A 14,802-nucleotide genomic window follows, 5' to 3' on the forward strand; every position below is an offset into this window, starting at 1 on the left:
ATGGTGAAACACTTTCCCATGTCCAACACACAAATACATGAATAAACAGATGTGCAAACCCACTTCCTCTCAGCCAGTCTGACACACAGTTGGTGGGAGGGTTGGTCTCTCTTTGGCTAATGTATGGGAAATCCTGTTCATCTGAGAGGAATTTCCTCTATATATATGTATATAAATTATAGCAAAACCACATACATGCACATACACACATTTAAATGCACACAAAAACTGTGGTAATAATTGTATAACTTACAAGTCTGAAGCAAATGGAAATAATTGGGGTCTCTTAGGTTTTTAGCTTTTGTGTATTTTTCTGTTTATGTGTTTTCTCTCAGAAAAGAGAAACTCGCTTTCACAAAGAATTCATAAGATTTCCTGCCTTTGTGAAGACACTTGATAGAGATTAAGATGTGTGTCTGCAAAGACAATCATTCAAAAAGCACAGTAAGTGCAACAATGGAAAACTTTCCTTTCATGTACATACCCAGTGACTCACACACACATACACACAGTGCTGTGGTCCATTAATACTGTTTGTGTATGTGGGTGTGTGTGTGTGTGTGTGTGTGTGTGTGTGTGTGTGTGTGTGTGTGTGAGAAGGGGAGCTTTTACTTGCACATCCAGATAACTGATGACAAAGTGACATCAACAAGCAGAGACTTTCCCTCTGACGTCAGTGTAACCCCCCCCCCCCCCCCCCCCCCCACAGCATAAAAGTGTCCACACTCAGTGACCAAGAGTTTAAATATTACAGCACATCTATAATAAGTAACATGCTGCCTTGCATGTACATGTTAATAACCTAAAGAAGCAGGCTATCAGAAAGAAAGAAAGAAAGAAAGAAAGAAAGAAAGAAAGAAAGAAAGAAAGAAAGAAAGAAAGAAAGAAAGAAAGAAAGAAAGAAATAAGGAAAGAAGGGGTTTAAGGACAGAGCAGCGCTGAACATCACATTAAAATTTCCTTTGTTAACAGCAATGAGCAAAAATGATCATAACTCAGCCAGGCCCAAATAGGAACCAGACAGTAAAACTATGAGAAGCATCTGGCCATCACCACCACACTGTTAGACATGTGGAAACATCATCAGAAATTCCTAGATCATCGACACCATGAGCCATTAGAACCCTCACTGAGACAATGGAGCCATAAACTAATGTCTGTTACATAACTCAAACAGAAGACTTCCTGTTTATCCTCTGTTACCTGGTGTGTTTGTCCTCCTGCGGATGCGTATTCTTGGAAAAGAAGGCCAGGAGTAGTTGAACGGAGAGTCTGAATCGGAATCCATGACGGAGTTCCTTCAAGCCCCAAATGGAGTCCAGGAAGATCCTCACATAAGAATCCAACGGTCGCAAAACAACCGCACGGCGGAACAACCAGTCCTGGTCTATGAATGTTTATGTGCGTGTGGGCGTGTACACATTAGTAAGCGTGTGTGTATGTATAGGAGGGTCCAATAAACACACTTTAGCTTTCCCCCCTGGAGAATCTGACCTCAGATCCCCCGGCCTGGGAGACAAACAGGGAGTTGAGAGACAAGGTGTCCGCAGGAATCCAGGAGGTCAGCCAAGGCTGATGAATCATTAACGCACCTCCTCATCTCTATGCTAATGCCACCACTGGGGGGGCAAGGGCCGTACCGCGGCTGAGGAACCTCCAACGACACACGTGCACTGATATTACACAGCACTCTCAAATAGGTTTCGCCAGTGATACGCGACACACACACACACACACACACACACAGAGCACTCGAACACGCCCACAATGTATTTGCAATGACCCTGACCTACTGACACACATACTATTCAAACTAACTTTCAACGTCAAGCTACACCCTTTCCATCATGCAAAACACTGGACATGCAAAAGTACACAGGAACCCGCCCTCAACGGCAACTGACAGCGGCCGGTCGACCCCGGCTGAGCCCAGACACACTTCTGAAAACTTCATCAGACATAGTCACCGAGAGATCAGAGCCCACACAGCAGGGGAAGCCTGCCAGCCAGGAGTCTGTGTGTGTGTGTGTGTGTGTGTGTGTGTGTGTGCGTGTGTGTGCCGTCAAATGCCGTCAAAGATCCTGTATCAATTCGATATGCAAATGAGCACACAGATACGCAAACAGGGCTCCGGGAGCACAAAGCGGCCGAGGCTTCGGCGTCCAAAACTTTTTCGAGAGAGTGTGTTTGTGTGCTGCCTCAACGCGTGCCAGTCTTCCTTTCTCGGTCTCAGTTAAACTGCCCCAGGCATCCGGCTCAGCGCTTTACATCTCCGCTTCATCCCTCCTTCTTCCCCTGCACCTCCTCTAGCCTCCATTTAACTCCTGTGACAATACGACACGCTTCCCTTTACCCCGCTGCTGCGGCGGTCAGATAAGCCGAGAAAAGTCTTGTGACGTCCTGCTCGTGGTCCGAGCTCCGGCGCGGCACAGCGTGAAAAAACGAGTGAGGGGGAGAGGGGGAGGTACCGAAGGAGAGAGAGTGAGTGAGAGAGCGAGAGCGAGAGAGAGGTAGAATAAGTGATATCCTGTCTGGTGAAAGGGAAGGAGTTTGTTTTTCTTGGGTAGAGCTCTACTACTTTCATCACAGCGCTGTGTCCCCACCCCTCGCACCACTTTTCCCCGAAACTGGAACACTTTTAGCCACCCCAGGAGCTCCTGGGTTCATGTGTGCGCTCGGTCAGCTTGTGTGTGTGTGTGTCTGTCTGTGCCTGCCAGTTCGGGTATCTGTTGTGTCAGCCTGTGTTGCTGTCTGTCTGCCGGTCTGTTTTTATGTCTGTCTGTTTGGGTGTGTTGGGTGTGACTGTGTCAGACTGTATTGTCTGCTTGTGTCTGTGTGAGCCTGTACACCCATTGTTATGACTGGCAGGTTTCTGCCCTCAGCAACAACCGACCCCGGTGGTGCATTTTTATGACACAATCTCTTTTCTTACAGCCGGGTAAAAGCCCACGTGGTGAGTGTGTGTGTTCTTCTCCTATGTGTGTGTGTGTGAGTGAGAGGCTATGGGTGTGAGTGTGTATGTGTGTCTCAGCTTACCTGGCTATGTTCCTACACACACACGTGAATGTTTTTGTCTGTGAAGTATTTTTACCTCTGCAGCTACATCTGTCCATATGTGTGTGTGTGTGTGTGTGTGTGTGTGTGTGCGCACCCTTACAGAGAGCCCGTCTGTGTCTCTGTTCTATGTTTGTTCATCAGGCCCACTGCTGTGGGAGGATGTGGTCCTCTGGAGGTGAGTGTTGAAAGGGTGAGGAGCTGCTCCGGTGTTTTCGGGGCTGTGGAGTGCAGGGTTGGGGAGGGTGTCCCTGTGAGTGGATTATCTTAAATGCCAGCTTTTGTTGCCGTCTGACATTTGAGCTTGTTAACATTCCTTCCTTCACTTCAATTACAGAGCCTTACAGTCCAAAAACGTGGAGCAAACAGAGAGAGGACGAGCAGAATTGGGGGGGCAGAGGGGGCCGAACCTCATCACCATTCCTGCCTTTGTTTCCCTCAACTGACTACAGAACCCTCTCTCTCTCTCTGTAAAAAATTACTCCTTCTGTTTCAACAGGAGTCAATGGAGGAGAGTGGAGCTGTGAACTAAAACAGGGGGTTAAAGCAGTAAAGGCACTTCCTGTCACAGGGACAACATGGGCGGTTAAACTTTCCGCAGCTCTCGAAGGACTTGCATAAATTATACTTGAATTCTGCTTATACATTAATTCTACTCACATGTAATGTAAATCATTGATTTGAAGAGTTTTAGCATTGACTGATTAAACCAAGAGTCCCCCTGGAGAAACACACATTTGGCAATTTACCACATTAATAACATTAACGACTTCAGGGATTTACAATGTTTCCATGAATCAAAACTTTGGGATGAACATAATTGAAAACCAGAGCATGAAATTAAATGTAAAACAACACATACAGCACAAAAAATGTACATCTGTGATTTGTCTATTTCAGATCCTCACTGAAATGAAAGGTTCCCTCCCCGCTTCACCGTTGGTGGGCTCATGCTACACTTATAGAAGCAATCGTTTTTAAAATAACATTATTAGCCATTATTCTTTGCTGTTTATTAATTCGACTACAAACTTGACAACAAGGCAACAGAACGTAAAAAAAATTCATTTTTTGAATGAACAGAACACATTCCTGACGTAGGCCGAAACAAGGAAGAAGGAGGAATTGGATTGAATGACCAGCTGTCACTTGTCACGATTTGGGACAAAGAGGCGCAAAATTAACCAATTTAATTGCACCAGTGACAAGATACATATCTAAGAAGTAATCCGAATAATACCCATTTACAGCAGTTACAGCTTCATTTATGAACGGAGGAATTCGGAACATTTCGCTAGCGTGTGCCAAAAAATAAAACTTTTATGTGGGTATGTAATGAGCTCCTGTCTGTGCCTTTCCCTTTAATCAAATAATTAAAGACAAAACACAGATCCCTGATACGATCATGCCTCTCTCCCCCATCGGCATATGTTGCCAGTTCCTTTGCATGCTAAATATGGGCTGTTTTGCATTGTGCTTCTGGCCACTCGCCTCCCCTGTGTTTTCTACTTTACCCCCTGCTTTTCTCCCTTTACTCTTGGCCTCTGCCTTCTGTTACTTGCAATTTCATTGTGTGACATCTGATAGATGACAAAACAGCGCTCTGAGCCACAAAAAAAAGGTGGAACTCACACTACATTGACACTACACATTCAAACAGGATACAGTAAGATCCGGCTGCCTGCTTTCAACCACAGACTGAGAGGACAATAATTGTGGTGCAATTCTAAAAACGATCAGCAGATGGCGAAAGCTCGCAAACTACAACCAGGATGGGCAGAGAAGCAATATGCTGCAATATGTACTGTATATATGTACTGTACTGCAGGGATGGATAGATGAATGAATTGATAGATGGATGAATAGGTGGATGGATGGAGGGCTACCTGAACTGAAAGGAGTTAAGTCATCATCCTCATCCAGGGAAAGCACAAGTTGATCTTCAAACACCTGTCACAAACAAAATAAGGACAAACATAAAAATGATACAACCCCCCCCCTTGATTCACACTCACAGAAACACCTCATTTATGGGTGGAGTAAGGGTACTTAAGTGGTCCATTAAGATCCCTATAAATCCCCTTCTTAGAATCCATTACGGCAGATGTACACACATACACACGCCATGACAACTTATTCAGTAGAGACGTACTCAGCACATGTGAACAACAGCACTAAAACACAAAAAAAAACACACTGTCGGTCACACACACACACACACAAAAAAAGATTATACTCACACTGTCTAGAAAATGCTTCTCATTGGGCAATGGGTTATGCAGCTCTGAAAAAAATGGAAAACTTAATTACATTTCTAACCAAAACCAATCAATGGAATACGGCCTTTCCAGGAAAAATAAGAAGCAAAGCAAACCCCCTCCTTACAGCAAATAAAAACCTTAAACAGACCTGCTGATCCAATGAGCTTTTCATGAAACTCACAGGAACCACATGTTCTTGTACAGTATTAGTACTAAAAAAAACTACACAACTGCAGAACTGTAGGCAACAAAATCAAATAGACAGGATTGTGGATCATTTTTATAACCCCCCATTATACAGTTACAGAGGGAGCCAGTGTAAAAATGCATCGGTGGAGCAGAAATACATTATGGGAGTTGATGTAACTCCACAGCAGGCAGGTAGAGCAGTGGCTCCAGGTCCTACACACCACACACACACTCATTCAGCACAATTGACAAACATGTACATGCACTCAGCACACCCCCAAAGCTAAAAGAATATTGAGCAGACCACCATCACTACGGTAACCGTAGGAAGGAAACTGGTCAGCATAATGGAAATTACAGGAGAAATCAGAGGAGAACTTTTGCATTAGTTTTTGTCTTCCTTCAATTCAGAAATAAAAAAATTGAAGGATAACCCCCAACCTCTTGGTCTCCCCCTCTGAGCCCACCCAGAAGAGTGTGAATGAGTGTCTGCTTTCTCACAGGAACATTTTTGGGAAATGCAGGCTGGAGATCTCACAAAGGACTTTCTGTATGCTTTCTGTGTGTGTGTGTGTGTGTGTGTGTATGTGTGTGTGTGTGGGCAGAGAGAGGGAGTGAATGTTGGAAATGTGGTAAAATCATTGCATGGTTAACAGTAGCGGATTTATCATCACGTTCATTAATGCAGTTCGTAAAAAACGTTCCCAATACAGAACTGTTGAACAGCTGAAATGAACCCTCGATGCTGGTGTTGATCCTGGTGTTATCTGGTCAAAGAGCTGTAAACCAGTGAGCTGCCTGGAGTCTCTGCATTCATGATGAAGAGCAATTCTTCACTGAGGTTTAGGAGAAGACACCCAGGATGTACTGGAAGCTTCATATTCACAATCCTGGAGCTCATCAAAGAGGAAATTTGCTGTTTAACCTTCTACCACATGATCTAGGCCTGGTGAGGACAGTTCTGACCATGAATGAGGGAATAGATGAACAGACAGACAGATAAATTTAACACACCAAGCATTTCATTTCCAATATAATATGCAACTGATAAGTACGCTGTGTTACAGGCAAACATTGACCCAACATAGGAATTCAATAGGAACTGCTGTATTACGAAAACATGCAAGCATAAAGGCACATCATGATTTGCAAACCAATGGTGAAGGAAATACATTTCAGTCATAGTCACCCACATTACTATTAGGATGTGTCATCACCATCAAACACACACAAGTACACCCACAATTTCTAGATTTTCACACGGAGCACATGGGAATGTCACATCAATAATAGAACTAAACAGCAACAGAGCAGAAAGGACTGCTTGCTAGTTACCTGCATGTTAGAGAGGAGAAACTAACTAGCAATCCAACCATTATCATTGATATACAATTTTTTCTGACAACCAGAACTTTCTTTTTTTTTTTATAAACGAAGGCTTTCTGATTATGGATGGTTTAAACCCACTCCCGTTTATATGTCACAGGCACAGGCAACCATTCAGATAGAAGATCATAATTAGTCTAATGCTCCACACATGCTATATATCTTACATATAGTCGAGGGACAATCATCCCACCATCTGAGAAAATGTCCTGGTAAACAGTGCCAAATCACCAAATGCCCCCATATGGGAAGGAGAGACTCTAGAAGCGAAGAGGAAAGCCGGAGGCTGAGCAGCAGATTGAACGTTTACACAAGTGGAACAGGGAGGCTAAATACAGCAGGTACGGCACATCTGACTTCGCTCAGCCCACATCCTGACTACGGCACCTCATCCGTCTGAGATGTGGCGCATTCGCTCGGACTCCATGATGTTAGGCAGCCTCCTGTTGCTCAGCTGCACGTACGCACATGCTCACACACTTATGCACATGTGCATGCATATGAAGACACAACACATGCATGCACACAGGAGCAGCAGAGTCACGACTCACACTAACCACTGTGCATGCACACACATGTATGAACCCACACCACACCCTCTTCACAAAATCTTGCGTGGCACTCACACTTTCAATTAGGTGCTTGTCATTAGTGCACAACAACATTAATACACATGCACACATAAAAAAGCATAATACTTATTACAGGAAGCCTGTAATTACAGGCAGAACTCCAGTTCCAGACACTTTGTTTCGTGAGACACTTGTTTTTTCCTTTTTTTTTTCTTTTTGCAGCTGCTTCAGGATTCAAACATCCGGCTCCAATGGACCCAATGATCACTGTGACTGCTTGTCTCTGTCTTGGATGTCTGTCCTTTGTCATCTGCACCATTTGACATGAAAACATTTTGGTGTTTGGCTCCCCAATGACATGTCATGATTCTACAGCTACTGCATCTCTGCATACCACACAAGGACAAAGTAATATACATTTAGTGCATTTGTGTCTAGAGGACAAGTTATAGCATACATTTACATTTACATTTACAGCATTTATCAGACGCCCTTATCCAGAGCGACTTACAATCAGTAGTTACAGGGACAGTCTCCCTGGAGCAATTTAGGGTTAAGTGTCTTGCTCAGGGACACAATGGTAGTAAGTGGGATTCGAACCCGGGTCTTCTGGTTCATAGGCGAGTGTGTTACCCACTAGGCTACTACCACCCTTATCATACAATTTACACCAAAAAAAAAAGAACTAAAAGGTTTAAAGGTTTTTGATCACTTGTAGCCCACCGATCCCAGTCGAAGCAGCCTGGTGAAACTGAGATACCCTTTTACAGCTCCTCAGGCAGATTAAAAGGAGTGCACTGAGCAGTCTGTGCCAGCATGCAAACACTTCAGAATCCCAAATGAAAACGTTTTGCCACTCGTAACAAAGGACACTTGTGTGCTGAAAGTGGATTTCTGTTTCACCCCTTGTGCTGTTATCCATATGAGTCTGGTTCAAGGTCAGAAATCGTAAACCTAGAAGAATTTCTAAAGGATTTCTGTCCAAAAGTGTTCTCCTGCACAGACTAGAATTACAGCATCTTTATAAGCACAGTCGTGTACACAGTAACTGAGCTCCATTTACACTCTATTACCCTATTAAAGGTCAGCCATACGAAATGTGCTGCAAATGTGCCATGTTTTGCAGTTGGTGGAGTATGAATTAGCTAAATGTTGCACAGATGTTGGAAATGAATGCACTGCAATGATTGGCATAGTGTGTTTTCCATATTGTGTGAAAAACAAAAAGAGCAAAAGAGATTTTATTTTAAACACAAAAGAACCGGCATGAGGGCCAAAACCTGGGAAACAGAAAAGGAATAAACGAAAACAAACCCTAAGGCGTGTGCCGATTTCCAGGAAGAGAAACACAACTTGCACATCAGGTAAGGTCCACATCAATGTCGCAGCACCTACTGGGTGCTGCCGACATGCTTTTCAAGGAGTCCTGAGTAATCATGCTTAATTTGCTCTAGCTGAGGACTCTGTGATTAGGTGCCTTGGCACTGACTGTGACAGTCCAATGGCCCCGAGGGAGCATTTACCTTCATAATTATGGAGAGGTCCAGGTTCCTCCTTTTCTTCATCCACTCCCAGTTTAACTTCTGTAGGTTCTGCAATCTGAAGAATTCGAGTGAAATGGAGTGTATAAGTTTAATTAAGCATTGTAAGAAGATATGCTGATGAAAGTTCATATGAGTTATGTGGACTCTTACTGTATTCTGACTAAATAATGTCCCCATGAATGCCATAGTAAATATCTGTTGCTCCACTACAATACATGATCACCATGACCAAGCCCCTTTCAACTTGGTCCTTAATTGTACAATTCATTTTACGCACTAAAACACCTTGTATCAGTGCACGTGCATCAGCCACCCAATCATAAATCTGACTGGTTTCATGAGCTACTGTGGAAAAGTTGCTCATGAACCACATTAGGTGTGCATGAGACAGTAGTCAAAGAATAATCACCATTATATTCTGGACGTCATCGTATATAGTGTGGTTGTGGGTTATATTTATATGTATTTTACAGATTAAATAGGAGTAAACATGACAATTAGGAAAAAATGGTTCCTGATTTTAAGATTAGGAATAGTGTTTTACAATTCAATATACAATTCATAGCTCCTTGCAAAATAGAACATAAAAATAAGCCTAAAATAGTGTCTGTGCATGTGTGTGTGTGTGGGTGTGTGCGTGCACCTGTGTGACAGTGGCATGCTCCTTTACTCTCTCTCTGTACAACAGGACTGAGGACCGGATGTCTGCGTCTGAGCTGTGTTTAGTTGTTAGCGCCAGCGTACCGCTAACCGAACAAAACCGCAGCACACTGGAATCATCATCCCATACCGGGGACAAGGTGGCCGAGGGCACGCCAGAGGGGTCCGGTGACCTGCCCAGCAACAATAGCAGAGTAAAAATCCTTCACAGGTTCACTTACATGCATATTCGGATTAGAGTCTGGGGGAATCATTCGTCTGACTTTTTTGTAAGTGGTTTTGGGTGACTGATGACTCACGTGGTCAGTGCCCTGAGGAGCGCCTGGTCTCCTCTTCTCTCTGCCAGCTCAAGGGGAGTCACTCCGTCCTCATTAGGCAGAGTCATGACCTTTCCACCATCACGCTGTTGGAGAAGGAACTGACAAAGTCGGGGCAGACCCAGCCGCACAGCAACATGCAGGGGTCTCTCTCTGGGCTCCAATTCTGGAGAAGAGGAGAATAACATCATTCAGCTTAAAGTAATATTCAACTAAAACTCACTGGTCTTAATGAGGTGAAACTCACCCCACGTGACCATAGGCAGGGAGAGAGTGTGAGACATAAACTGATGAATTCCACACGTGATTTACTTTCTAATTTGCACGACTGTCCAGAACTCAGTCAAACATCTGCAAAAATTCTACAGGCTTAAACTGAGAGCCAGAAACCTGACCAGGCCTGTCCAGCTAGACAAGCTTGTGTTACACAGTATGGGCTAACACACATGGCCTGACAAGCATGTGCACAACCGTTCATGTTAACTCTAATTTATATTCACTCTCAACACATACAACACACACAAATGTAGACCAACATACCCACACACACCTGTGAGTCTTTATATTTTATAAATTTTTCTATCTCATTCATAGTGGGGACCAATGAAATGTCCACACTTTAGCAAAAAATATGTCTAAACCAATAAATACCTGCTCATAGAAAAGCCGTATTTACATTTATAGTAATTATCAGAGTGGCTTACAATCACTAGTTACAAGGACATTCCCGCTGGAGACACTCTGGGTTAAGTGTCTCGCTCAGGGTCACAATGGAGGTAAGCTGGGTTTGAACCTGTGACTTTGTAGTTTTCCCGGTTCATAGGTGAGTGTCTAACCCACTAGGCTACTACCAAATAGCACACACAACATGCACATGCTAACAAGGGTACACAAAACAAAAACACCTCTGTGCACATGCATACACACACACACACACACACACACAAAAGTGACCAGACAATCTGCTCTTTCTCCGGCCCCTCCAACAGGCACCGTCTAAAAGGTCAGGGTGTCTTAGCTTTTTCTGTTGACTCACTTCGAAAATCAGAAAGCGGAAAGGTCATCAGCTTATCAGGCTCTCGCTCTCAATCCAGTGGGTGCAGGTCTGAGTAAACATGAAACCTTACCAGTCAACTTCACCACCTAGCCACAATCAGACCTGCCCCCAGCCTCCATTGACCTTCAGAGGTCTGCTACACAACACAAGTAGAGAAACAACATGCCAAAGGTTTCCATTCTGAATATTCTGAAAATCATGAAGTATCCTAAACCAGTGGTTCCAAAAGGTTTCATGATGACCGCCATTCAAAAAATATGGATATATAACTGGTAACTGTGGCTTTTATTACAAATATTAATATTATTTATTATTGACTGTCACTGACAGTAGTCAAACACACAGCCAGTGAGGATAGTAACTGTACTATATTGAGGACATTAAAAATAATACAAGCCATAGTACAAATTAGTAGAAGCCAATTACTGTTTAATTCATTTGGGTTAATAATCGAATGAAAAGGGGGCAAACGTATAAAGCTTATTTCGTGAGAATACATAATGAATGTATTTGTTGAATGAATGATTTAGTAGTGAACACTGCATTAAAAAGTTGTGAATATAGAAAATAAGAGAGCAGTATTCTTACATTCATTACAGGTGACCAATGCAGAATATTTAAACAAATGGTTGTTTTCCTAGGCTCACAATCAGTGTTTTATATATACAAAATTATCATTTGAATCCATTTTTCTACAGAAGGCAAATCAAACACTTGCAAATTGAATCCAGCACCAGATGCTTTAGCCATTTCTACATACTAATTTTTAGTGCTTATTTTTGTTTTATTTTTATTTTAAAGTGAAGTGATTGTCACATGTGATACACAGCAGCACAGCACACAGTGCACACAGTGAAATTTGTCCTCTGCATTTAACCCATCACCCTGAGTGAGCAGTGGGCAGCCATGACCGGCGCCCGGGGAGCAGTGTGTGGGGACGGTGCTTTGCTCAGTGGCACCTCAGTGGCACCTTGGCGGATCGGGATTCGAACCGGCAACCTTCTGATTACGGGGCCGCTTCCTTAACCGCTAGGCCACCACTCATAAATGCATGTCTGTCTGCAATTGTAGTGTAGCATAAGCAATTTCATGAAGTATTCTGATTCTGATTCTGATTGACAGGTGCAGAATTTTTAGTAGGTTGTTGTTGCCAATCTCACCACTAAAAGTTTCATATTGCCCCTATTCATTTGAAGTTGTTTGTAATATTTGAAAGATACAGACCACACAGTTTACACCACTGATTCAGCATTTAAGTTTATTTTATATTTATGGTCAGCATGTACTTTCTTAGGCAAGTGAAAATGGAGGCAAAAATGTCCTGTGCCACGGTGAAGGTGTGGCTTAATCCTTCATCTGGATAATGGAGTTTGGGAAAGGTTGTGGGTTTATAATGTAGTCTTTGTATTCCTCTCCCCACTGGGCCCTTCCTCCTTTATGTGCCCTGTGTCTGCTGTCCAGGTGAGCTGCTGCATTCTCCCTATAGCTGCACACCAGACCATGGTCTCATTTACCCACCAATCAGGTTCAACCACCGGCTTTCATTTCCACTGTTTCCTAATTTCATTGTCACAGTGCAGAACCAATCACCCTCACTCGTGTAAACAGTGTGAAGATGGAAATATGCGGACAGAGCAATATCTAAATGTCACTCTTTGAAAAGTGTCAGGAGCTTTGTACCTGAATTATTTTCAAATGCTAATGAACACGAACAAAGAGCAGGCCAAGCGTGAGAGTGATGTACAGTTTATGATGGAACCAGCTCATCAGGTCTCTCTGAGTCACTGAGGCCAACCTGTTCTGCCTTAATAGAAAAAGTCCTAGCGGCTGTATCCCAGTCGGATGAAAAGCTGATGAATGAGCCTCACCTCCTCACGTTGATTCAGGCTTTTATTGCGGGGTAACTGCAGAACCAACGTAGAGAACCGGTTCCTCGTGCTCAGGAAAACACACAAACTGACTCATTCACCATTAGTTTTGACGTGGGTAGGTGTGTCGTGGCTCAGAGGTCCATGTGCTCTGTATTTGTGTGTCCATGCTTTGTTTTTTGCCGTTTGTTTTCTCATAAGACCCGGAGCAACAGACCGAATGAGAGGGAGAAAGGGATTGTCATGAGGGCCATTCTTTCCTGGAGGGACAGGCTGGGGAGACACCGTTGCCATAGCAACCCCCCGTCTGCAGCTTGTTTACGCCCTCCTGCTCACCTGCATGTTTTCGAATGCGGCAGCAACCCGAAACAGACTGCTACACCACTGTGAATATCTCGCTGTAGTTTATCCTGGGTCAGAAAGAAAAGAATCAGATCATTTATCCGCTGTTTCATCGCTGATGTTTATCGTATCATTTCCAAAGCCAAAGGCCAAGATCGTTATTCAACTGTGATTCTATTTCAGGGGGTACACAAGGTGAATCTGAAGTAGGGAGTGCAAACCCGGCTGATGTCCTTTCTTTCAGACAATGGCGCTGTCAGTTAGACCCGAACCCAGGCAATTTTGCCCATTTCTGCGAGCTAAAATGTAGCGAGCAAGAAGGCCAGTCCCTAATGTGAGCTGACACAGCGCCGCACAGACAAAAGGAAAGCCTCCCCGATGAATTAGACTGCACAATTTAGAGTGAACAATCGCTGCTGTTATGCCACAAAGCCCCCAGGACAACTTTTACCATGAATCCAGGAATCCCTTTAATCACTTAGTTCCTCACGCAGCTCGAAAAAAAAGTTATGTCAGAAAACCAGCATGTTGTTTAAAGCTGCTGCACAAGAGATAAGAAGAAAAGGCAACAGGGACTAGAAACAGGGGGCTTCTCCTCTTTGAAAATGTCAATAGCTGTGTCCAAAGCAGCTTACCAGCCCTATGCAGCATATTGACCAAAATATCTTTATTATGCTTACAAAGTCATATCCTAAAAAATCATGGACAATTCAATTTACTCTACATCTGCTCGTTCACCATGCTCCACATGGCAACATTAAAATCCTTTGCTATTGTGGATAATGAGATTTTGCCATTACGATCTTGAGGTCCTTATGTACGCACACACACACACACACACACACACACAAAAGAGAGAGTTAGAATGCCTCCTACGTATAACAGACCACCAACTCAGGAAGACCCTCACTAAATACATTTACTGACCACAGTCTGGCTTTTTAAATGCCCACAGTAGAGAAACCTGTTCCCCATGGCTCCACAAGTAACAGAAACATATCTTGTTGCACTGTGATAATGATCAAGAAATTAGATGCAATTGGAAAAAATACCATAATAAAACTAAATTCTAAATAGGAGAACTCCCAAATTCATTAAGAGCAGGTCCAACATCTAATTATAATCTGTTCAAAATACATATTAGTTGGTAGAACTGCACGTAGTTTTGTGTAAAACTAATGCATACGAGTGCAAAGATTTTGTATTTTATCTTTATACAGACTAAGTAGAGTGTGCAAATAACTACTAAAATCCTACCATAATGTGCATAAGCATAAGCTGCTGTGTGAGTACTTTGAGGAAAAGAGTGTATTTACTGTAAACATCACGAGACGTCTGTGTTGTTACCTCAGTGGAGCAACATCCACTATGTTCATCTCAATCTATATGGAAGAGTTTGCTGACTGCAAACTAGAACACATTCCACTGATGTTTATGCCTACACTACAGCACATGACACCTCATGCATCACTGACCCAATGCAAAACCACTGCGCTGGCAGGTATTAAACATCAGATGAGCTTTCTCACGCAGCAGAACATGGTGTCCTGTT

General features: G+C 43.3%; 1 protein-coding gene across 9 annotated transcripts in view; it reads right to left on the bottom strand.

Annotated features, from left to right (window-relative positions):
* arhgef28a (Rho guanine nucleotide exchange factor (GEF) 28a) overlaps nt 1-14,802 on the bottom strand; it is a 54,357-nt gene that overhangs the window by 25,378 nt on the left and 14,177 nt on the right. For 8 of the 9 annotated variants that reach the window (XM_028974538.1, XM_028974540.1, XM_028974537.1 and 5 more), the window contains exons 5-9: nt 9,966-10,149; nt 9,650-9,839; nt 8,986-9,061; nt 5,295-5,338; nt 4,941-5,004 (exon numbers count right to left, since the gene is read on the bottom strand). In XM_028974538.1, coding sequence (XP_028830371.1) covers nt 4,941-5,004; nt 5,295-5,338; nt 8,986-9,061; nt 9,650-9,839; nt 9,966-10,149 — 558 coding nt within the window. Of the gene's footprint in view, nt 1-1,203; nt 2,677-4,940; nt 5,005-5,294; nt 5,339-8,985; nt 9,062-9,649; nt 9,840-9,965; nt 10,150-14,802 lie in introns of those variants that run through there. The other variant, XM_028974542.1, reaches the window with a different exon arrangement.

The sequence above is a fragment of the Denticeps clupeoides genome, chromosome 3 (assembly GCF_900700375.1).
Source record: "Denticeps clupeoides chromosome 3, fDenClu1.1, whole genome shotgun sequence".
Lineage (NCBI taxonomy): Eukaryota > Metazoa > Chordata > Actinopteri > Clupeiformes > Denticipitidae > Denticeps > Denticeps clupeoides.